Source organism: Saimiri boliviensis, chromosome 5 (genome assembly GCF_048565385.1).
Source record: "Saimiri boliviensis isolate mSaiBol1 chromosome 5, mSaiBol1.pri, whole genome shotgun sequence".
In the NCBI taxonomy this organism is placed as follows: domain Eukaryota; kingdom Metazoa; phylum Chordata; class Mammalia; order Primates; family Cebidae; genus Saimiri; species Saimiri boliviensis.
In genome coordinates this window covers 27,737,920-27,763,909 of record NC_133453.1, presented here as the reverse complement: position 1 = coordinate 27,763,909, position 25,990 = coordinate 27,737,920, and the positions used below count along the sequence as shown (strand labels likewise).

The 25,990-nt window shown below is 36.0% G+C and overlaps 1 protein-coding gene across 1 annotated transcript in view; it reads left to right on the top strand.

The window, feature by feature from the left end:
• The first annotated feature begins 2,808 nt into the window (after positions 1–2,808).
• Positions 2,809–25,990, top strand: part of LOC141584546 (sperm-associated antigen 16 protein-like) — a 42,077-nt gene continuing 18,895 nt past the window's right edge. Inside the window, exons 1-3 of the mRNA XM_074399067.1 lie at positions 2,809–3,022; positions 14,463–14,509; positions 15,664–15,759. Coding sequence (XP_074255168.1) covers positions 2,887–3,022; positions 14,463–14,509; positions 15,664–15,759 — 279 coding nt within the window. The 5' untranslated portion in view covers positions 2,809–2,886. The remainder of the gene's footprint in view (positions 3,023–14,462; positions 14,510–15,663; positions 15,760–25,990) is intronic.

Genomic DNA, 25,990 nt, shown 5'->3' with positions numbered 1-25,990 from the left:
TTGAATCACACGTATCTTGGGTGACTTCCAATTCTGAAATCCATGAAATGTATATAATCAAATTAGTAACTCTGAATTAAAACTTAGGCTACTTGAAAACTTCATAGAATTAGACTTATAGGTTTTTATTGTTTTTTTGAGTAGTGTAGTTAATGATACTTCTTTCAGTTACAAGTCTTCTTTTATTGAACTCTTTGGAGAAGAATTTTTTTTCCCCCATTTATCCTCTACTTTAAGCAGGGGATAAAGGTCAGAATTTACTAATTTTGACTCTATTTAACCTTTTCCCTTGTTTGAGTGCTGAATGTTTCTGAAAATATTTGTTTTATCTTAAACTGTTTCTGTATGTTTAAGTTTCTTATAAATATAATTACAATTGGATTTGCATATTTGTTCAACATTTTAAGCAAATTTTATTAACGATTACTTACTGAAAACATTTGATATACCAGACATGGTAATAAGTGCTTTTTACATATTTCATTTACTCTTTATATTTTAGTAAGGTAGGTATTAAAATTTCTGGTTTACAGAACAGGATACTAAGGCTCAGAGAACTTAATTAAGGTCATATAGAAGAGGCAGGAAACAAACATATCTGTAGAAGATGACATACTACATCCATAAAGCAATAAATGGATGAGCCATTGTAACGGACAAAAACAAATCAAACTACACAGCAATTGTTCTGAGAGACCCTCCTCCATGTCTTTTATGTTCCTACATGTCTTGTTGGATCTGCCAAAAATGTAAGGCCTTGACCCCTCCTTACTCAGGTCATTTGTTAAGGCTGGATTTACAGGAAACAACCTGGCAAGATGAGGTAATGCCTTCTCCTGAAACAAAGAGCAGCCTTTCTATAAAAGCAGCAGATTCTCCAAAGTCAGAATTCTTCTGTATTTTCAGCCTCCTGTGATTGTTCCTGGAATTTAATGAGTACTCAGGAAATGTCTCATGTGAGAAGTCAAGGACAAAGAGTGGGGTAGTAAAAGAATAGGTACCAGGAATGAATTATCTGACTATTATATCTACTTGTAACCCTTGATTATTCTAAAATATAAAACAAAATCAAACAAATGTAATAGAAATAACAGCTAACATTTCTTAGTGTCTTCTATGTTCCTGGTATGTTCTTAATGCTTTATGTTGTTTTACCCTTTGCAACAGCACTTGGAGGTAGGTAATATTGTTGTCTTCATTTTATAAATGATAAAACTAGGGCCTAGAGGCATTAAGTAGTAGTTTGCCCAATATGTCATAGCTAGTAAGTGATGGAAGCAGGCTCTGAAAAGCTGTCTCTCTGGCTCTGACACCTGCACTCTCGAATACCTTCTTAGGAAGCTACTGCTATCTTTTGGTAATAAATGGGAGCTTTTATAGGATCACTGGCTTCCAGTTTTCATCAAGAAATATAAAATGAAAAATAATACCATTCGACTTAGCAATCCTATTACTAGGCATATACCCAAAGGAATAGAAATTGTTCTACCATAAAGACACATACACATGCATGTTCATTGCTATTCACAATAACAAAGACATGGAATCAACTTAAATGCTCATAAACGTACTGGATAAAGAAAATGTGGTACCTATATACCATGGAATACTATGCAGCCATGAAAGAATGAGATCATATCCTCTCAGGGATGGAGCTGGAAGCCATTATCCTTAGCAAAGTTATGCATGAACAGAAAACCAAATACTGCGTGTTCTTACTTCTAAGTGGGAGCTAAATAATGAGAACAAATGGACACAAAAGAGGGAACAACAGACACTGGGGCCTACTTGAAGAGGAAAGTGGGAGGAGTGAGAAGATCAGGAAAAATAACTATTGGGTACTACACTTAGTACTTGGTTGACAAAATGAGCTGTACACCAAACTCTGCCACACGAGTTTACCTGCACATGTATCCCTGAACCTAAAATAAAAATGAAAAAAAAAAAAAAAATTTTGCAAGGAAAGGGGCCTTGAATTTGTTTTTGATACATATGCAATATAACCTTAGGAAGATCCTCTCATAGCAATGGACTACACATGATCGGGCAAGTGTCAACTATATACATTTGTTAGGACCAAATTTGTAGCTCATAATTTTTATGCAACTGTTTTTACCTTGGTGAGAATCAATGCTACAAATACTATTCCAAGTCTCAGTATACGGAACCAAAACACGTGTCCAGATAAATGCATTAAAGATCACAGGAACGGGACTGACAAAGCTGAACACCAAGTTCTTTATTGCTAAGTGTCTGAAGAGCGTCCGGTAGCTCCCCTGGGTCAGTCTCTCAATTATGATTTTTAGGACTTATTTTCTCATTAAAGAAAAAAAAAAAAATGAAGTGTTTAGAACGTCCCCTACTTCTTTTTTTTTTTTTTTTTTAAAATAAATATAACTTAGTTTATTACAGTAATTCAAAATAACTTCCCCCTTTCTAGTAGTTTTCACTGGAAACACTTGGGAATCCACAAACATCTGAAATTAGAGGACTGCTCATGGGCAAAAGAATCGAAATAAAGGGAATTCAAGGACGACAATCAAGTGTGAAAGAAATGATAGGGTGAAAGCGAAAGAAAACCGAGCAGCCCGGATGGGAAGGGGCATTGCAAGCCAGTTGTTTCTTGCATTTTGTCCGCTCTGAGCTCTGCGCCCCAGCTCTCGCGTTAACCAGGCAACAACGTTGCCACGGTAACCAGGAGGCGCGGGACAGCGCCACCTCCTTGGATTCCCGGCAACCTTTCCGCGCCCGGGGCTGGTCCGCGGGGTGGGGGTGAGGGATTTCGGAATCTCGCGAGAGCTGCCTGGCGCCGTCGGGCAGCGTTTTCGCTGTTGCCCTTAGCAACCGCTGTGGGCCTGCGGGTCGCGGCGGACCGGAGCGCCAGAGATGGCTGCTCAGCGAGGGATGCCCAACTCCACTCTGAGAGTCCTGGAAGAGGCGTTGGGCATGGGTTTGACGGCAACCGGGGACGCCAGGGACACGGCGGATGCGGTGGCCGCCGAGGGCGCCTACTACCTGGAGCGTATCCTTCGCGCGGAGGCACGGCCCGCTGCGCTGGCGGGCGGAGGGCGTTGGGAGGAAGGCGAGGACTTGCCACCGAGGGCGCCTGTTGAGGCTTGGCTCCGCCGTGCTGGACGAGCCTGTGTCGGACGTCAAGGTCTTTGCCACCACGGTGTCCCCGAGAGCCACTCGCCGAATTCTCGCCCTTAGTGCAGAGTGTCCTGTACCTGCTGTTAGAAGAGTTGGGAGACCTTCCAAGGCCTCCTACTTAGTAACCACTCACATTTTGGATGGAGGCTTGCTTTTTATGTTAAGACAGCAGAAAAAAATTGCTTCCACCCTCCTTTCAGATAATGGCTTTTCGAAATAAGCCCTCAATCTTTCAGAAAGCCGTCGCAACAAATTAAACCGGGGAGTGTTAAGAGACTAGGGAAAGACCTCTGCCACTGGACTTTGAGGAGCTGAAGCTCAGAATACCCAACCCATGGTCCTGTTCGATGGTCCAGTTAGTATTTAGATGCCTAGTTTCGATAGCATCATCTTCCTGGGTAGTTTCAAGTTTGCCTAATTAATAATAATAGAATAGTTGCTGTGGTTTTGTTTGTTTGTTTTTTCTTCTTCTTGAGCAAGTAAATAATGATCTGGTGAGGTACAAAGCTCGGAGATGTTAGGAAGAAAGCAGATAGTGATGAGCGATTTTTGTCGGAAGTCCCAGAAAAATTGAATAGCCATGTTGTGGATAACTAGGTCCACTATTTCTTGTGTAAGGCTTTGGAACTCCCTTCCTCTATTTATATAGATTAATCCCTACTAGGGAGACCGGGAGAGTTCCTGAGAAAAAGATGTCTAACTTCTTTATTCAGGCAGGTAAGAAAGAGATGATTATCTGTTCAAGGAAACTCCAAAATCTGCCTAATCTTATTTTTTTGATCAACTATAATCCTACCCAGCTTTAATTCAAGATTTCCGAAATCCAGCAATGATTCATTTTGTGAGCTTTGACAAGCCGATTAACCTGTCCTAACTCAGGCTCAGTACACATCCACACTACAGAGAGCTTTGAAGAATTTAGTTGAAAGATTAAAGAAAATAGGTAGTATTTTATTGGGTGCAAAAATGACTTTTACAGGAATAGAAATTCGAATCACTTGAAATCAATTTGTAAGAAATATATGGGTGCTTTAGTGTAGTAAATGAGGTTTTATACTGTTTTCATAGATCTAACAGCCTATCTTTTCTAGTAATATTCCTCTTTAGGTTAAACAACGATTTTTCACAATTCTTTGGAAGCTTATCTATATCCAGTGTCCTTGCTACTGAATGGTAACCAGGCATCTTGTCATTTGGTTTGCATTAAAATGATTTCCATGGAAACAGTTTAATTGTTAACATGACATTGACACAATGAAGTAACTTTTTGCAAATATCTTTGTGAAATAGTCTAACATAACACAACTTTCAGCAGCAATGAAAATCAGGTTTACTTAATTTACAGGGAGATCACTGAGTCACACCTGCCAAGATGTAGCAGTTTGCAAACCTGTCTTAGAAAGACTTCTTCAAATAATCACACTTATTTGAACTTTAACACATATAAACAACTGAAACTTTTTAGTATTTTACTATCCATTTTGTGAATTATCAAACCCATTTGCTTTTCTTCTTTGATTGACTACTATTTTGTATTTTAACGAAAGAGTAATCAGGAGATACACAGTTAAAACATTTAACCAATCAATTTTGCTATATACCAAGCTGAGGGAAGAAGTTTAGTCATTTCAACACTTAGTTGAAATTAAATTTGAGAATTACTTGTGAATACCAGTTATTCCTGTATCCCTGGGCTCTCTTCACATGGGTAATTAAGAGTTGCTTGTGTAATGTTATTTGACATTGTTTCTTAAGGCAATTATGATAGTTGCCAAAGTGAGACTTCATTTGGTTTACAGTCTTTACTTTTGGGTAATTAAATTGCGCTACCGTGGTGGGTAAATAAAAGTTATAAGATGCACAAATGAATCAGAAATCTGATGTCCTCTGCTTCAGACATATACTCAGTCACTTCTAATCTACATTTGTCCTGGACTTGCCCTTATTTATGACTGAACAGATGCTCCTAGTATATTAGACAATGAGCTAGCAATATCGAGCAAGAGTTTGAAAGAAGTTGAATTCTTTAGGAAATCTCTCATTTTTCTGCTTTTAAACACTCAAATGTGAAGAATATGGATTAACCTGTCCTAACTCGGGCTCAGTACACATCCACACTATAAATCCACACTACATTACTAATGTCTCTACCAGAAACAGCCAGGATTCACCTTGGGTGGGTGGGTGGGGGCATTAATAAAGGTACCATGTCCTTTATAATGGTTTAGACACTGTGTTCAGGAAAAAGAATTCTTACCTCTGCAACACCCCTTCCTTTTCTGTAATCGCCTAGCTATAACAGTGCCACCTATATCTCTTCTAAGTAACCTCACAATATCTTTGCTTTTATGTTTTAAACGTCAACAAGGTGAGATACAAACATACATGACATTGTTCTTTTCTTAGGTGTTGTCAGAACACTAAGCAATTGTGTTATGGAGTACATGAATCCTCTCTAGAACTCATCATTAGAAAAATATTTGCAGCATTATAAAATACAAGGCGAGATTTTAGCTATGTTATATGTAAAGGCTCGAGTAGGTATCTCCAGAACTTAGAAAGAAGATTGGTTGTCTTTTGTGAATAAATCTGTTATTAGAAATCAATACAATTTGGGTGAGGTTTTCAATTGTTGTAGTGGGGAGGGGCTACCTATTAATTTGTGACTGTGGACATTTAGGACTGCCCAGTTACAATTGAAGGCCAGAATGAATTTGTACTAGGAAAGTTAAAGGTTAATTGATTTTGTTATTTGTCTAAAGAGACTTTGTTCAAGGATGAGTAATGGAATACATAGACCCTAGGAAAGTGGAGCCTTCCAGGTATTGTTTTTGTTACATACCTTCCTTTACATGGACACCTGGCTCCTCTAGCTTTTGATTATTTCCTCTCTGTAGGCATTCTAATACTAAGGATTTGGCTTTTTAGATGGCGGGTATAAGTTTATTGGCCAATCAATAGGTCTTCTTTACCCCCAGCAACAATTTCAGAGAGTTGAGTAAGTTTGAGCCAGTTCTGTGAAGCTAATCAGCTCTGGATGGAGTCCCAAAGTCATTTCTTTCTGAAACTTCAGAATTAAGGACTCTAGATCCTGAAATATGAGTATCACACTAGACTGATGCCCTTGTCTAAGATTCATGTTGTCTTTAAAAAAAATTGTTAATTATGGCTGGGTGCACTGGCTCATACCTGTAATCTCAGAACTTGGGAGGCCAAGGCAGGTGGATCATGAGGTCAAGAGAGCGAGACCATCCTGGCCAACATGGTGAAACCGCATATCTACTAAAAATAAAAACATTAGCTGGGTGTAGCAGTGTGTACCTGTAATTCCAGCTACTTGGGAGGCTGAAGCAGAAGAATCACTTGAACCTGAGAAGCAGAGATTGTAGTGAGCCGAGATGAAACCACTGCACTTCAGCCTGGTGACAGCGAGACTCCATCTAATAGTAATAATAATAATAATAATTATTATTTTTTATAGATGAGGTCTCGCTCTGCTATCAAGGCGGGAGTACAGTGGTATGATGATCACTCACTGCAGCTTCAAGCTCCTAGGCTTGAGGATCTTCCCACATCAGCCTCCTGAGTAGCTCAGTCTACAGGTTTGCGGCTGTATGCCCAGCTAGCTTTTGTATTATTATTATTATTTTTTTTGTAGAGATGGGGGTCTCACTCTGTTTCGCAGATTGATCTCAAACTCCAATGCTCAAGGGATCCTACCGCCTTAGTCTCCGAAAGTGCTGAGATTACAGACATGAGCCACTATACCAGGCTGCTGTCTCCTTAAGTAACATTTCCATCTAGCCTTTCACTGCAATAGTGATGTTCACTGATAACTTTAGTTAAAATTGAAGTTTTCCTTTTTTTGAATTTATTGTATGGTTTTTAACTTTTTTTTTTAATTTAAAAAACTAAACATTGTAGTTGAGTAAGTAAAAATAGAGATGTGGATGCATAGATTTTTTTCTCTTTTCTCTCTTTTTAAAACTAACATTCCCTTAGATACATGTGTTAGCCATGTTTTCTTCTGTTATAACATGGTACTTCTGTGAAATGTTTGTAGTATTAAGTGAAAAGACATTTGTAAAATTCTTAATAATTATTATGAACTCTAATAGTGTATTTCTTATTGGAACTTAATTTGTGCATGGGTTCTTAGATATTAGAATATACATACCCTATGTATATTCAAATAAAAAGGATAGACAATTTGCATATACATAGACCAAGACCTATGTTGCTAAATCCACAGTGTTGATTTTTACCTGTGTGAAAGTCATAGGCTATCTGGAGAGATAAAAATGTGTTTTGTTCTGTGTCCTTTAGTGTAGTCAAAAATTAAGATGTGTATGACTCACCTGTGGATCTTTAAGTGAAGATTCCAATTCAAGTAAGTCTGGGAAGGGGGCTGAGCTTCTGCATTGCTAAGAAGTTTCCTGATGCTGCTGGTGTTGCTGGTCCAAGGACTATAATTAAAGTAGGAAGTCTGTAGATAAATATCTTAACTTCTAGCCTTTACATTTTCAGATAGAGATATCACATATAGAGACTGTATCTTTGAATCTCCCGGCCTAGAAGTTGGAAAAGACAACACCACCAGCTGCCATTAGCACTGACTGTTATATGCTGAACAAAAGTTATTTTCCAGTTTTGGAGGTAGATGATACATATTAGCTGCCTAGGACAGGGGTGGCCAATACATTTCCACTCTTGCCAATTCTATTGAATTGATAGCAGCTCCCTGGTATAAGATATTAATAAGAATTCTGAGTCCTCATGAAGACTGTGTGGTTAAAAATTGGCAAAAGGGAATGTGAACATAAGCATGCCAGATACCTTCCATTTTTTGTCTACATTACTCAGCTAATTTATTTAAATTGGCCTTCCTAAGGGAACAAGACTATGAAGTTTGCTATTTACAGTATTTTTATTTCAATGTAATAAGTAAAATGTTGATCGTGGAAGATCCATGCGAGATTTTAGATTGTCCGTTGCACATTGGCTCTGCAGTGGTGGCAAGGATTACAAAATGATTTCTGTCTATAGTAGCTTTGGGCAATCATGTAAAATATAATTAGCTGTATGTTTCACTCCAGTTCTTTATAAAGATGCTGCTGCTGCTGGCAGTAAACCCCTGCCTACAAATGCAGCACTGGAAGAGAGCAATGTGTAAGGTACTTTGTATGCTGCTCGTATCTAAAAATTGTTCGTTGGTTTCTGGCTTTGGTCCATTTGCAGAATGTTATTTGTCTCCCCCTTGTACCAATTGGCACCTCAAGTGCCGCACCATTAGGCCAACCAAAACTGTCTCCCTTAGGCTTCTGGCAGTTGTGTCGTCTGTAGTACTGTGATGGGCTTAGGGCTCCCTGGCAGTTTCGGTGTGGGTGTTACATTTTCCCATTTTCTGATAATATCTACAATATCAGGATCTGGTGCAGGCTCTGCTCATGCAGAAACTATGAGATAGTTCACCCATGGTGACCAAATACCAGGGAACTAATTCATACTGTGAAACTCACAAGTGCTACTAAATTCCTTTCAGAGCAAATGGAAATTTGGGAGGAATGGGAGCCTCAGTCTGTATCTAGTTTATGACTAGGGATACAGTACCTGGCCTGGCGTTGGATGGTGCTGTGGGCTGTGGCTTCAGCGTGGGGAGAAAAGGGGAGCCATGGACACTATCCTAGGCAAGAACAGTGTGGAAAACCATGCACAGTATTAAGTGTCAAGTCAAGGCCAAGTATACAGATATGTAAGAACCAGATGTAAGGGGAACAGATGGGGCAGAAGAATTTTGGAACTGAAATTCAACAGTGTTCTTTGAAGGAATACTAGGGAGCTGGAGGGAAGGGTTTTTTTTAAAGGCTTAAAAGCAGCCTGACATTAAGAAACTGGTTTTAAGCAAGAATGCTAGCTTATTATTTCAGTGGAAAAATAACTTTGCATGAAAACTGTGATTAGCTTAATTGTATGGATGTTTCCTGGAGAGTAGGATCACCTAAGAGATTAAATTACAGTTGAGAAAGTTGCTCAGTGAAAGCAGAACCAGACGGTAAAGCATTTTCTCTTTCTTGATGAATTAACCTTTTCTACTCTGGCAAGATTGCTATCCAAAGCAATGCTTTCCAAAGTTTTTCACATATAATACTCCATCACATCCTACTTCACTCTGCCTTTTTGGCTGTCCCAAGGACCAAGGGGATTGATACATCTACAATGCACTGTTGTTTTTATGAGAACCCAAGAATGTCATTTCTCTCTGGCTTTGGAACAAGATGTTCCTGGATATCTGTTGAGAAACTCAGTTTTCATTGGGTTAATACAGAATTAGCATCTGATTCCATGTCACTTTTTACCCTGTTTGCTGGGAAGCTGAGAGTAAAATCTGGGGGTTATTTTTAACCAATCTTATGAAACCTATGGTATGTGCTGCATCTTAATCCTTATCTTATTTCTATAATACTATTTCCTTTTCTCCTCCAATATCAACATTAATTGTTATATTTTGTATAGTGTGTATATTTGCAAACTGCTACAGAATCACTTTAGGATCAGTTTGTACACCTGTCTATGTTGCCAGCTAGCTATCCAGGTAAAAAGATGCATGCAAACCTAAGTGTCAAAGTATCTTAATGTCTTTAATAACATTGCACAATTTAAACTGAGTTACTTCTGGGCATTTTTAAATATAAATTATATCATGGATACATAAAATCCAATCAAAGTATGTATCTTCCTAGTTTGAGCGTTTGTCCACTACCTGATGTATTGTCTCATCAATCTCTTGCCCTTGGTTAGATTTCGTTTTGAGTCTGTAGCCTATAGCTCTTTTCTGCTTCTCTTTCCTCTGTGGATCTTCAAATTGAGCTATCTATGTGATTTAATTTACCTTTTATTAATGTAACACTTGAGAGTTTTGGGAAAAAATAGGTGAGTTCATTACCTAAGATATTGGTTAAAAAAACACATCCTATTGTGTTACTGTAGAAACAGTATGATGTAGTGGCAAATTCATGGCATTTGTATCTCAGGAATTTATCTTTGCCATTCATAGCTACGTGATCTTGGGCAAATCTTTTAAGGTCTGATTCAGTTTCTTTATTTTCAATTTAGAGATGACTATATCTGTGCTGTTAGACCCCTCTTTGGTGTTACTAGAATAAATATAGTTTTGGTTCATGTGAAAATACTTTTAAGTTTTATAAAATGGTAGTTGTGTTTTCCCTTAATCTTTTTTGATTGTTGGAAAGTAACACATTTTGGTGATAAAAAGCCATTGTCTAGAATATTTGCTGGGTAGCAGTATACAAGTACTGTTTGATATTTTCTATGCTTTGAGGACAAATCACTTTTTTTCTACTCTATATCTCCATGTGACATCTCTTCCTCATATAATCTTATCAGTGGTTGGCTTATTTACAACTTTCAAGTCTATCCTGAAGATCTTAGAGCATTTACTTCTTGTTGAAATTATTATGGTATGAACATGGGGAAGGATGGCATTGCTTTTCTGGAGACATACAAGTGACTGCTTACAAAATGACTTTCTAGTAGCTGTCTCTCAGAAGGGGTCATGTTTTTTTCATAGAAAAGAGGCTGACTTCCTCTAGCTGAACTTTAGGAAGTTTTATCTCATTATATAAAACTATGAGAAAGATATAAATCTATAACTGGAGAGAAATTTAGAATTGTCTTTTGTTTATTTTAACATATGGGGGAACAGAGGCATGAGAAATTTAAGAGATTTTTTTCATAGATAGTCATCACTTTGCAGAGTGAGGAAAGAAATGACAACAAACACTTATAACATTTACTATAAGCCAGGTACTTATCTAAATGCTTTACATATATTAACTCTTTTAACACTCTTATAGTATGGAAGGAAGATAGTCTTTAAATAAAATGACACCTGTTATGGTTTGGCTCTGTGTCTCCACCCAGTTCTCACGTTGAATTATAATAATCCCCATGTGTCAAGGGCAGGACCAGGTAGAGGTAATTGGGTCATGGGGCCGGTTTTTCCCATGCTGCTCTTGTGATAATGAGTGAGTCTAATGAGAACTGATGGTTTTATAAGTGTCTGGCATTTCTCCTGCTTTCACTCATTCTCTCTCACGGTGCCTGGTGAAGAGGTGCCTTCTGCCATGATTGTGAGTTTCCTGATGTCTCCCCAACCATGCAGAACTATGAGCCAATTAAACCTCTTTTCTTTATAAATTATCCAGTCTTGGGTATTTCCTTATAACAGCATGAGAATGAACTAATACATGCCCAGTGAGCCCCACCTCCTAATAGTCATGCTCTTATGTAATCCTCACACATTGAATAGGGTGACCCATGTAACCAGTAAGATATTGAAGAAATGATGTGTGGCTTCTGATGTTTGGTCAGAAAAGCTATTGTGGCATTGTTCTCTTGTATTGCTTCTTCTGGGGGTAGTTAGCAACCATATCTTGAGGATGCTAAGGCAGTCTGTGGAGAGACCCACATGGGAGGAACTGAGGTCTTCAGGCAAACTAGTACAGTGTCAGTGAGCTGCCATAGAAATGGATCCTGCTGCCTCATCTCAGCCTTTAGATGACCCTAATCCTACTGTCATTTTGACTGTGACAACGTGAGAGACCCCCCTCCAAGTCAAATTCCACCAGCTAAACCACCATTGAGCTCTTGACCCAGAGAAATTACAATATCATAAATGCTTATTGTTCCTTTTTTCATCATTGAGATGTAATTGATAAAATTACATATATTCAAGGTATACAACATATTTTTATTTACATATGCATCGTGAAATAATTACCACACCCAAGCTAATTAACATATTTACCTCATGTAGTTATCTTTCCATTTTTATATTACTTGTGGTAAGAATATTTAAGATCTCTCTTTACAAGTTTCAAATACACGCTACATTATTATTAGCCACAGTTACTGTGCTATACATTAGGTCTCCATAAATTCTTTGAACGTTTGTGCAATGTTGACCAACATCCCCCCATTCTCCCTACCCTCTATTCATGGGTAACTCCCCTTCTAATGTCTGTTTTGGTGGAGTTGGACTTTATTTTAGATTTCACAGATAAGTGAGATTATGCAGTATTTGTCTGTATCTAACATTTCACTTAGCATAACCTTCAGGATGAATATCTGGAGTGAGATGTTAAATAAGAAGTAACAGAATGGCTTTGGAACTGGGGATTAGGGAGATGTTGGAAATAGTTTGTTAGTGAAAGATAAAATACCCTAAACAGATTGCTAGTAGAAGCTTTATGGTCTTTAAAGAAGCTGATGGCAAGGAATTAGAGAGTGAGGTAAATACTATTAGAAATTGTTCTGCAGTAGTAGATGATAAAGGAAGTATTTTACTCTTTGTAGTCTTTCATATAGGTGATTTAAAGTTATGGAATAGACTGCAAGTATGCAACTATTTTTATGTGGTTGTTGTTTAATTATTTAACTAGCTATTTTTGAGCCTAATTACTTTTCACTGTGTTATTAGGAGAGGCACTTACTCATGTTTGGCAACAAAATACTGACCTTTTGACAGAGACCTGATATATGAGGATTGTCCATAATAGAGTAGTGCTTAAGTGTCACCTTCTAGGGTTAGGGATAAGAAATACAGCGAAGAATAATTACTTGTGTTGGAACTGAGTAGCGATAATACGTTTATAGGTTTAGATCTCTGTGGAAAATAATTGGCAAATATTTATTTATATAGCACAGAAAACCCATACAGAACATGGAGAGACAATAACACGGTGAAACCTAAATGTCTGGGCTGATTCCCAACTCTATTTGGTCTTAGCTGTAGAAACTTGGTGCCTCTGATTCTTGATTTGTAAAATGGAGTTGTAGTTCCAGCCTCATAGACAGGATGAGGTTGAAATTAGTTAATACACAGAAAACCCTTAGAACAGTTTCTGGTTCCTATTAAATAGTCTGTAAGTGTTACCTATTCTTTTTTTTTTTTTTTTACAAACAATAGAAGTTGTTATATACCATTTCAGCTAACTAACTCTTGGTAAGCATAATACCAGAGACATGTTATTTTTTTATTTTTTTGAGATAGACTCTTGCTCTGTTGCCCAGGCTGGAGTGTAATGGCACAGTCTTGGCTCACTGCAACCTCTGCTTCCTGGGTTCAAGCAATTCTCCTGCCTCAGCCTCCCAAGTAGTTGGGACTGCAGGCATGTACCACCATGCCCCGCTATTTTTTTTTTTTTTTTTTTGATAATTTTAGTAGAGACGGTTTCACCATGTTGGCCAGGATGATCTCGATCTCCTGACCTCTTGATCGTCCTGCCTTGGCCTCCCAAAGTGCTGGGATTATAGGCGTAAGCCACTGCGCTTGGCCCAACCAGGGACATTTTATGATCAGCAGCAAAATGAAGAATAGGCTAATCTTATCTTTGATTTTCATAACCATTACTGTGTTTAATTCATACATTTTAAACTTGGTATAACCAAGTCAGTGTAGTTGAAAAAAGTGTAAACCTAACAACAACAGCAACAACAACAAGAAGCATTGCTGGTGTGTGCTGTGAGTTAGCATAAAATATTGTCTTGAAGTTCTTCTGTAATTAGAGTAACTTATAATTTTTGAAAGTCTTAAAGCAATTCTCTTAGAATTATTTTTTGTTAGAATCATTTCCATTGATATTTAATTTCTTCCCTATTTATGAAATTTTGAATTTTGATAGCTATATACTTTATATTTGCTTAAAAATTAAGTTATCTTTCCTATAAAGATAATTTAAAAATAGAGATGTATGGAAAAGTAAAATTTAACTAAATTTTATTGATATAAACATTGATATGTGATTTTTACTTATATATTGATATGCATTTGTTTTGTTAATTCACAATACTTTAAACCAAATAAAGTTACACTTTATTCATGCACTGTGAAGAGTTAACTCAGGAGCTCTGAACAATTCATTGTGGTTTAAGATGAATTTGAAAAATTTACCATTTTTTGTTGTCTCTTTCTAATTCATGCTACTATGTATATTTTCATAAGCCTTTATAGAATCAAGTTGGAAATCATTAGATAGATGGTAAATAGTCAAACAGACGATAGAAATATAGTTTTTCATGGATTTAAGTTGTGAAAAATAACAAAGTGTTTTATTTTAAAATATCTAGATTTGTAGGCTGTATGGGGAAGATGCATTTTTTAAAATTATATATATTTTCCAACTTCCTGGGGAGACAGTTGAATCCAATACAATATTTGAAGGTCAAATCAATTTTTTTTATAATAATTTTATTCTATATTTTTTGAGATGAAAACTTGACAAGATATTCAGAGGTCACCATAACTGAAACATCTGAAGATGACTATGAATATGAAGAGGTAATATGTTAATTTAGGTTTTTATTCTGTAAACTTAGTGCAGTCATTCTCATGAAATGTTTATTTTCTGAAACATGTAAGAACCATTTCTCTTTTCTTAAGAGATGGTTTTTCACCTGAATTTAGCTGATTAAGAATGAGATGTGAAAATTCTATTTAAACATTTAAATTGGATAATACATCTGATTCTTTTGGTTTTCCTGTTAATTGTCCTTTAGGTTTAGCTCCTTATTGCCTGCCTTATAGATTACTACCATAAACTGTCATCTCTGTTCAGGAGGCATTTCCTGTCATTCAGACCACTTGGCAAGGATACCTAGATTCCAACTACCCAGTTGGAGCTCCAAGTACCCAGTTGGAGATCAGGCCTTATGCATCCTTCTGGCTTAACTGTACTTCTGTCTAATGTGGTTCCTATCTCAAAGCTGTCCTTTAATTCATTGTTCCCATGAGACCTATTATGGCTTTGGACACTTGGAGGATAAAGTCACTGGTAGATGACAGAGGCTGTGAATGAAACTGTGTGGAAATAAGCCTGGCAAGCCTGGGTGAACAAGAGACGGGACAGACATTGGAGACAGACTTTTTATTACTGGTAAAATGGAGATAATATGTACCATATGAAGTTTCTGGATAAGTTAATAAATGTAAAGGGCTTAAACCAGTGATCAGCACATAAGAAGCATGTGTTAAGTTTTAACTGTCATTAATAAATTAATTACAATCCATCATGTCCTTTCAAGATTTTAATGCTCAGTGAGTTTTATTTTTTAATAAACCAGAGATTTGCAGTTGCTAGTAGTTATGAAAAAGTGATGGTGAAGAATACCTGAGATGGGGAGAGAATGGTGATATCTAGATAGCCTTATTATTTTTTCAGCAGCATTGTTAGATTACATTTGCTATTATAGATAAAAGCAGTTGCCCACAAACTAATTTTGAATTTATTAGAAGTGACATTTATTGACATTTACAAGGAAGTCAGAAAAAAGCAGTTTGTTATTCATTTTTCATAGCTGTTCAGAATGACATGGTGTTTCACATAAAGTGTTTCTTTGATCCTTTGCTTTGTGAAGAAAAATTATTTCTGAAGTGAAATGAAGTATTTTATATTTCTGCTCACTCTTCTATCCTTCTCTTTCTCTGTGATCTAGATACAAGATGACAATTTTAGCATACCAGAAGGTGAAGAAGATCTGGCAAAAGCAATTCAGATGGCCCAAGAACAGGCTACAGATACTGAAATTTTGGTAAGAATTGAACATTAGTGTAGTCTATAGTTTAGCAGTAGTGCTTTTATATGAAGTTTGGAAAGTCATTTAAATGTAAATACTTATCAGTGCAGTCCAGTCACCTGCCATGTCATTTTCATTTCTGTGTATTTGTCATCAAGCTTTCACTTTAAGGTAAGTAGTCATATTTACTCTTTTTTGGATTGTCATTCTCTACATCATTGTCACTCTTGCATGACCTTGTATCAAGTGACACCTTCTCTCAGAACTCTGATTAATCTCACTGGAGGGTAGACCAAAAATTTTCAACATCCATGTTTAGAATTTAGTATCACATACAAGTTTTACAGTCTGTTTTGTAAGCATTTCATGTTTTTCAGAAAGAAAGTATTACTCTTATAGGGAATGCTTAATACATTATGACTTTTTCTTGTGAGGTTTATGAACTAATTATGTTAAGGAATGTGGTGGAAGATGCTTTTTGATTATAATACAAGGAACTAAAAATATGTAAAACTAATGACATTCCTATAAAATTGAAAACATATTAAAATTGTGAATCATTTAATAATTATAGCAACAATATTTTAAAAAATGTTTTATCTCGTACCAACGTAAGAAGGATGCTTTCTTTCAATGATTAACCCCTTTACTACTGGGAAATGTGAAAGAATTTGGGAAACTTCTTTTTGGTTGCAGATTTGCCTTCCTCAGTGTGGCATTGTATGTGAGACTGCATATTATACCATGTTATTCTTTCTATATTCTGTAGACTTCTTCAATATAGAAGTTCAATAACTCCTTTTCAAAATGCCCACTCAAAATTGGAATAAAAGCTTTAGAAGAAGATTTCATAGAGCCAGAATTAATTGCATTCTGCTGTAAAATGAGGGCTGCAGCTCATAGTAAATAACATCCTCTAAAGCATCCCATGGACGTAGCTTCTTGGTAGACACAATGTGAAGTCTATTACATAGACTTATTAGTCTGTTCAATATCTCAATGCAGTAATTTGTAGGAATAGTTTTTAAATGTATCAATATTATTTTCAATGACATGCAACTGATAGGTTTATTCACTTCTCATCATCCTCTTGCTTTACATCATTAAGGATTTTGACAAACTCTTTTATGTACCACTCATTTGTATTAGTATTTGGCAAAGTACATGTGGCTAATATAGTGCTTGGCACATAGTTAGCACTAAATAAATAGGAGTTAAATAAGTGAATAATCATTAAATAAAAAATTATGAACGAAACTGTAATTACTTCTTTCTTCTGTCATGCTCGAAAGTGTTTGTAAATGCAAAGATAAATCAGAGGACAGTTGAGGAAGAAATACATTGTTGTAGCTGTCTACTGAGCCAAATATCAGTAATTCTTCTTTTATCAATTTATTGGAAGCATTTCTTATCATAACCATACATGAGTTAACATTCTAGATTTCTGGGATGTCTATAACTGATTGACTCTCATTTAGCTTCTTTTTACCTCATTAAAAAAATTCTTTGTAGGGATAGTGTTATGCTGAAAAGTAATAGAAGTTGTCCTTAAGCTGTTAAAATTATGGATTCATTTTATCATAAGAATATTAGTTGTATTTTTAAATTTGATTTTTATTTCTAAAGCATTTTAATCTTCAATAATTTGAATTGTGCTATGGGCTTTCTGTTTTAGGAAATACTTACTGCTTGTTAAATTAATTTTTTGTTCTGATCTTATATGTATTCATAAACATGATGTATTTTCTTCTGTGCCAAAGAATGCAGTAATCTCTATGCATAGAGCTCTTAAAATTTTCATTAAATATTGCAAGTAAAAGGTTATGATACTATCTATGATACTATCTGGAAAGTTAAGTAGAAATCATATAAATTGTCTTATTTGTTACAATTTTAACAATGACTTATTGAATAGTTGACATTTAAATAAGTTCTTATAATTTCCTTTAAACATGGGTAGTATAGATAAAATATTTGAGAATTAATTGCATGGTTTGTGTTGTAAATTTTAAACTGTATTTGATACACTATTAGTTTTCTTAGGAGAGTCAATGATCTGAATTCTGAATAAAATATATTTTCATTATATTTAAAGTTATTCTTGAAAAAATTGAAATGATAGGAAATGTTACTAATCTATAATAATTGTGTAGTTTGGTTATACTATCAGACTGAAGTGTTTTCCAAGTATAAATACAAGTAAAGATGGGACAATATATATGATGTTTCTCAGGGTGTGTGTGTGTGTGTGTGTGTGTGTATTAGGGATATTTGTATGTCAATATATGAAAAGAAAGATCTGCTTACATTTAAGCTGGGTCTCTCCTTCAAAACTCTGAGCCTTTTTATAAGTATATTTTTGCCATTTTTTGGAATAATTCTTTAGCCTCTTTGGTTATTGGTATTTTATTCCGTTAATTTCCAAGGTACAATCTCAAAGGTCTTATATTGCTATATTTCCGTAATTACTTCTAAGTTTTATAAATGTGGAATTTTGATATTTAAAGATGACAGTAACAAGATGCCCAAGTCGTAAAATTGTTCAGTTTCCTGGTGCTTTCCCTCCTCCTACTACCCCTTCTCCTCCTCTTCTTTCTCCTTTTCCTCCTCCTTCTCGTCCTCTGAGAATGTAAGCAGAATTTATGGAATCTCTGAAATATTTAAGTATTTTTGGAGAAGACTAAATGATGACTGACCCAAGTGACAATGTTCTTTAGCATATGTATCAGTAGTTCTCAGATTATTGTGGAGATCTTTTGGGGGTCCTCAAGACCCCTTTTAGGGGGTTTATGTTGTCTTTAACTTTCCAACTAAACACCTGCTGGAGGATTCTCTTCATACAGCTCAACCAAGACAACATGTCACAACAGATCGAATGCAGAAACAAATATGGGGATCTTGCTGTTCCTCTACACATTAAAAAGATTTGTAAGAATGTGTAACAGTGACACTCTTCTAACTAGTTCTTTTTCTGTTTTGGAAAATGTAGTTAGCGTTTATTAAAAAAATTCCATCTATGTTATCTGTGCAGAAGTTTTATTATAATTATTTTAAAGTAAATAAATGAATATTAAAAATGTAATATCTAACATATAACTCTCGATAGGTATAATTCAGAGAAATAAGTGCTGTCTGGAGTCCTCAATAATTTTTAATATTATAGAAGTGTTGTGGGAACATAGAGTTAGAGTTTGAGACATTTTATAGAATTCTATTCTCAGAAATTTTCAATTATATTTATTAAGAATTAATATAGCTGGGTGCGGTGGCTCAAGCCTGTAATCCCAGCACTTTGGGAGGCCGAGGCGGGTGGATCACGAGGTCGAGAGATCGAGACCATCCTGGTCAACATGGTGAAACCCCGTCTCTACTAAAAATACAAAAAAGTAGCTGGGCATGGTGGCGCGTGCCTGTAATCCCAGCTACTCAGGAGGCTGAGGCAGGAGAATTGCCTGAACCCAGGAGGCGGAGGTTGCGGTGAGCCGAGATCGTGCCATTGCACTCCAGCCTGGGTAACAAGAGCGAAACTCCGTCTCAAAAAAAAAAAAAAAGAATTAATATAAAAAAGTTATCTTGCTATTATGTTAATATACCAGAATATAGTCTAGGATGAATAAATTTTTCTTTTCTTTCTTTCTTTCTTTCTTTCTTTCTTTCTTTCTTTCTTTCTTTCTTTCTTTCTTTCTTTCTTTCTTTCTTTTTCTTTCTTTCACCTAATAATTTAGTTAAAAACCATAATGAAAGTTGTATGTTGTTGGGGACCGGTCCGGGATGACACGTCTGCCAGGGGTCTCTCGACCTGCAAGAGGGTCCCAAAACCTGGAAGAGAGCATGCGCTTAAAGAAATAAAGAGAGACAGAGAAAGCAGGGGTCTGGAGGGCTGGATAGGCCGTGCCTAAACAGCAGCAAGTTTCATTTTTCAAAGGCCAGGAGTAAATACACTTTCTTTGCTCTGGTTTACGTAATTGCAAGAGGAAATGCAAATCTATACCTTACATGGCCTATGCAATAGAGAAGTCAGATACACAATCAGTAGTTGTAAAAAGTAATAGCATTTCCTGTGATCACAAAGCTTATTTACATCCAGACATTATTCCTCATGGCTGCAGGTATTTCTGGTTTGATCTTGTTTTAGGACTCATATGCGAAAAGGTTTTCTGGTTTTGCTCATCAGAATATCTTTTGTTTTTGTTTTTTGTTTTTTTTTTTGAGACGGAGTTTCGCTCTTGTTCCCCAGGCTGGAGTGCAATGGCGTGATCTCGGCTCACCGCAACCTCCGCCTCCTGGGTTCAGGCAATTCTCCTGCCTCAGCCTCCTGAGTAGCTGGGATTACAGGCACACACCACCATGCCCAGCTACTTTTTTGTATTTTTAGTAGAGACGGGGTTTCACCATGTTGACCAGGATGGTCTCGATCTCTTGACCTCGTGATCCACCCGCCTCGGCCTCCCAAAGTGCTGGGATTACAGGCTTGAGCCACCGCGCCCGGCCCAGAATATCTTTTAACCAGATTCTCCTTTGTCTGCTCCTGACTCAACTTATCTCAACTCCCCCTATTCAGGAGTCTCTGAGTCAGGGATCAAAGCCATCCGTATAGTGGCATTTGCTTTGCAAATATCCCCACAGTTAAATCATTATCTAGGGTACAAGGCAGTCATGCAAGTAAAGAAAAGGTTAAAGCTATTAAAAGTTAAAAGCAGAAACTGGTTGCTGGTAGGAAGTCACTCGGTCTAGCAGCACTGCATACTTTAGGCCCAAACGATATCGTGGTTGATATTAAAAACTGATCATCCATCTTTCAGTTCCTTCTTCCTGATAGCTTGACTGCCTCCAGTAGGAAACTGTGTTTGGGATCAAACTCACGGTATAGTGAGACCCACGCCTTTTGGGGGTCTCACATGGGAATGTCTCCCACAGTATGTAATGTATAATAGAGATAAAAGTGCAACTTACATTTCATAAGTGTACATAACGGTTACATGTATGATATCTGTGGATACATGAATAGAGTTTTGCAATCTAAATTTATAACAAAAAGCTTCTGTCTTGTAATGTTTTGTTTTTTTAAATAAGCCTTTCAGTTTCTTAAGACAGAACTGTGTCTTTTTCATATTTAATTATCAGACCTTTCATGGTACCTGGTACATGGAAGATGTTCACCAATTATATGTTGAATAAATATCATACATGAAGATAAAAGAGATACTCATGATCACATTAGAGCTTGGAAGGGGTGTCTGTGTGTGTGTTTTGTATAAATGCAGAAAAACTATAAATTGAGGTATAAGTATATTAACAAGCTTATACATTTTAATTTACAGTATAAATAAGAACCATAGCAGTTTAAGGTAGTTGTGTTTCTTTTCTGTGTCAGTGCTTCAAGGTGTGTACATGATACACATTCAGGAAGACATAGAATGTAAACATTTATTTGAAGGGGCAGGAGTCTGCTGATGTGTTGCAACCGTACATACAACAAACATCCTGTAAGCAGCCCATAAGTATCTTCAGATATGAGAATAGATACACCCTCCTGCAGTCTCTCTGTCTTCCTTTTCCTGTTTTCTCAGTTCCTTCCAACAATTAACCTATCTTAACCTAAAATACCATTTTCAAATTTATTGACCAAAAACACCAAGGTAGCATTTATTATTGTGTAATGAATGTTCACTTCCAACTATATTTTGCCCTCACCTTACAATGACATATAATCTCCTGTGCTAGTAACCAGCACACTGCAAAGACTTGAAAGCAGGCATCTTGTACTCTGCTACTTTGGTATCTCCCATGACATTTGATATAGCATCCTGCACTTCTTATGTAATACCTTTTTAATAATCTTAGAGTAGTCCATTTTTATTTAATTTTTAATTTTTGAGGGTACATAGTAGGTATATATATTTTATAGGGCACATGTGATATTTTGATACAGGCATACAATGTACAATAATCACATCAGGGCAAATGGGGTTCTATCACCTCAAGCAGTTATCTTTATGTTACAAACAATCCAGTTATACTCTCTTATTAATTTAAAAATATACTATAAATTATACTTGAATATAGTCACTTGGTTGTGCTGTCACATACTAGATCCTATTCATTCTAACTATATTTTTGTACCTATTAACTGTTCCCTCTCACCTCCCCAGCCTCTGGTAACTATTGTTCTACTCTCTGTCTCCATCAGTTCAATTGTTTTACTTTCTAGCTCCCACAAATAGGTGAGAATGTATGAAGTTTGTCTTTCTGTACCTGACTTATTTCACTTACATAATGATGTCCAGGACCATCCATGTTGGAAATGACAGGATCTCATTCTTTTTGATGTCTGAATGCTACTCCATTACATATACATACCACATTTCCTTTCTTGTTGATGGGCACTCCCCTGTTGATGGGTACTTAGGTTGCCTCCAGATCTTGGCTGTTGTGAATAGTGCCGAGATAAACACAAAAGTGCAGAGATTTTTTGATATACTTATTTCCTTTTTTTTGAGTATATTCCTGGCAGTAAGATTGCTGAATCACATTAAATAGCTCGATTTTTATTTTGTTTGAGGAATGTCCAAGTTGCTCTCTATAGTGGTTGTACTAATTTACATTTCCACTAACAGTGTACAAGGATTATTTTTTCTCCACATCCTTGCCAGCGTTCATTATTGGCTATCTTTTAGATAAAAGCCATTTTAATTGGGGTGAGATGATAGCTCACTGCAGTTTTGATTGGCATTTCGCTAATGATCAATTATGTTGAGCACCTTTTCATATAACTGTTTGCCATTCGTATGTCTTCTTTTGAGAAATGTCTATTCTGATCTTTTGCCAGTTTTAAAATTAGGGTTTTTTTTTCTTTACAGTTGTTTGAGCTCCTTATATATTCTGATTATTAATCCCTTGTTGGTTGGATAGTTTGCACATATTTCTCCCATTCTGTGGGTAGTCCCTTCACATTGTTGATTGTGTCCTTTGTTGTGCAAAACTTTTTAACTTGATGTGACCCCATGTGTCTGTTGTTTTGGATGCCTAGTTTTTGTGTAGTATTAGTCAAGAAATTTTTCTGTAGACCAATGTCCTGGGAGAGTTTCTTTTGGGAGTTTTCTCTTAGAAGGTCCTTGGTTTGAAGATTTACATTTAAGTCTTTAGTTTATTTTGATTTGATTTTGTATATGTCAAGGGATAGGGGTCTAATTTGATTCTTCTGGATATGGATAGCCAGTTTTCCCAGCACCATTTATTGAAGACACTGTCTTTTCCCCTGATGTATGTTCTTGACACATTTGTCAAAAATGAGTTTACTGCATATGTGTGGATTTTTTTTCTGTGTTCTGTATTCTGTTCTGTTGGTCTATATATCTGTTTTTTTTAACAGTACCATATTGTTTTGTTTACTGTAGCTCTGTAGTGTAATTCGAAGTCATGTAATTTGATTCATCTGGCTTTTTCTTGTTCAGGCTTTTTCTTGTTTGGCTAATGTGGATCTTTTTTGGTTCAACATAAATTTTAGGATTATTTTTCTGTTTTCATGAAAAATCTCATTGGTATTTTGATGGATAGTCCACTGAATTTATAAATTGCTTTGGATAGTATTGACATTTTAATAATATTGATCCTTCTAATTGATGAACATGAAATACCTTTTCATTGTGTTGTTTCTTTTTTTTCATTTCTCTCATTGGTATTTTATAGCTCTCACTGTAGAGATATCTCACTTCATTGGTTAAATTCTTAGGTATTTTATTTGTAGCTATTTGTAAATGTGATTGCTTTCTTGATTGGTTTATCAGATTGTTAACTGTTGGCATATGTCAATACTACTAATTTTTGTATGTTGATTTCATAGTCAGTAGCTTTACTGAATTTATTAGTCCTAATAGTTTTTTGGTGAATACTTTAGGTTTTTTCAAGTATAAGATTATAGCATCTACAAACAAGGATAATTTGACTTCTTCCTTTCTGATTTGGATGCCCTTTATTTCCTTCTCTTGTCAGATTGCACTACCTAGGACTTCCAGTAATATGTTGAAAAATGGTGGTGACAATGGGCATCCTTGTTATGTTTCAGATCTTGGAGGAAAGGCTTTCAGGTTTTCCCCATTCAGTAAGATAGTATGTATGGGTCTGTCATATATGGCTTTTATTGCATTGAGGTATGTTTCTTCTATGCCCATATTTTTTGAGGGTTTCTATCATGAAGGGATGTTGAATTCTATCAAATGCTTTTTTCATCATCAATGGAAAGGATAATATGATTTTTGATCTTTATTCTTTCGCTATGATGTCTCACATTGATAGATTTGCATAAATTGAATGATCCTTGCTTTCCAAGGATGAATCCCACTTGGTCATGATGAATGACCTTTTAAATGTATTGTTGAATTAAATTGGCTAATATGGTGTTGAAGATTTTTGCATCTATGTTCACCAGGAGTATTGGCCTGTAGTTTTCTTGTTTTCATATGTCTTTGTCTGGCCTTGATATCAGGATAATACTGGCCTCATAGAATGAGTTTTGAAGTATTCTTTTTTCTTCCATTTTTTAGAATAGTTTGAGTAGGATGAGAATTAGTTCTCTTTTAAATGTTTGGTACATTCCAGCAGTGAAGCCATTGTGTCTTGGGCTTTCCTTTCCTGGGAGCCTTTTATGATGGGCTCAAGCTCGTTACTTGTTATTGGTCTGTTTGGCTTTTGGATTTCTTCATGTTACAGTCTTGGTAGGTTGTGTGTGTCCAGGAATTTATCCATTTATTCTAGGCTTTCCTATTTACTACCATGTAGTTGCTCATTGTAGCCTCTAACAATCCTTTTAAATTTCTTTGGTATTGATTGTGATGTCCCCTTTTTTCTCTTAATTATATTTATTTGAGTCTACTCTTTTCAAATTTCTTTTTTCTGGCTAATGTTTTGTCAATTTTTTAAATCTTTTAGAAAAACCAAGTTTTTGTTTTATTGATCTTTTGTATTATTTTGTTCATTTTAATTTCATTTATTTCTGCTCTGATGTTTATTATTTTTCTTCTACTTATTAGGTTTGGTTTGCTCTTGATTTGCTAGTTCTTTAAAATGAATCATTAGGTAATTTATTTAAAAATTCTCTTTATTATTGATGCAGGCACTTATACCTAAAAAATTCCTTGTTAGTACTGCTTTCACTATATTTCATAGGTTTTAGTATGTTGTGTTTTCATCATTTGTTTCAAGAAATTTTTAAATTTCCTCTTTGCTTTTCTTATTCATCAGCATATTGTTTAATTTCCATTCATTTGTATAGTTTCCAAAACTCCTTCTGTTACTGGTTTTTAACTTTATTTTATTGTAGTCTGAATAAATACTTGACATAGCTGGACGCGGTGGCTCAAGCCTGTAATCCCAGCACTTTGGGAGGATCACGAGGTCGAGAGATCGAGACCATCCTGGTCAACATGGTGAAACCCCGTCTCTACTAAAAATACAAAAAATTAGCTGGGCATGGTGGCGTGTGCCTGTAATCCCAGCTTCTCAGGAGGCTGAGGCAGGAGAATTGCCTGAACCCAGGAGGTGGAGGTTGCGGTGAGCCGAGATCGCACCATTGCACTCCAGCCTGGGTAACAAGAGCGAAACTCCGTCTCAAAAAAAAAAAAAAAAAAATACTTGACATAATTTCAGGGTTTTATTTTTTAAGATTTGTTTTTTGGCCCAATATGCCAGGCCATATATATCTCAAGGACAGAGATAGTCTATTCTTGAGAGTGATACATGTGATAGGTAGAAGAATGTGCATTCTGCTGCCACTAGAAGAAATGTTCTGTGATATAGCTATTTGGTTCATTTGGTCTATAGTGCAGATGTTAAGTCTGATGAATCTGATGATTTTCTGTCTTTATGATATGTCCAGTGCCAAAAGTGGGGTCTTCAAGTTTCCAGATATTGTTGTATTGATGTCTATCTTTATCTTTAGCTCTAATAGTATTTGCTTTTTATATCTGGGTGCTTCACTGCTGGGTACAACTTTTGTAATTTCTTGCTGAATTGACCCCTTTATCATTATATAATGACATTCTTGTCTCTTTTTACAGTTTTTGTCTGAAATCTCTTTTAGCTAATATAAGTATAGCTACTCCTTTTCATTTGCATGGAATGTCTTTTCCATTCCTTTATTTTCAGTTGATGTATGTTTTTAGAGGTATAGTGTGTTTCTTGTAGGAAACAGGTCATTGAGTTTTAATTTTTCATCCATGTAGTCACTCTATATCTTTTTACTGGAGGT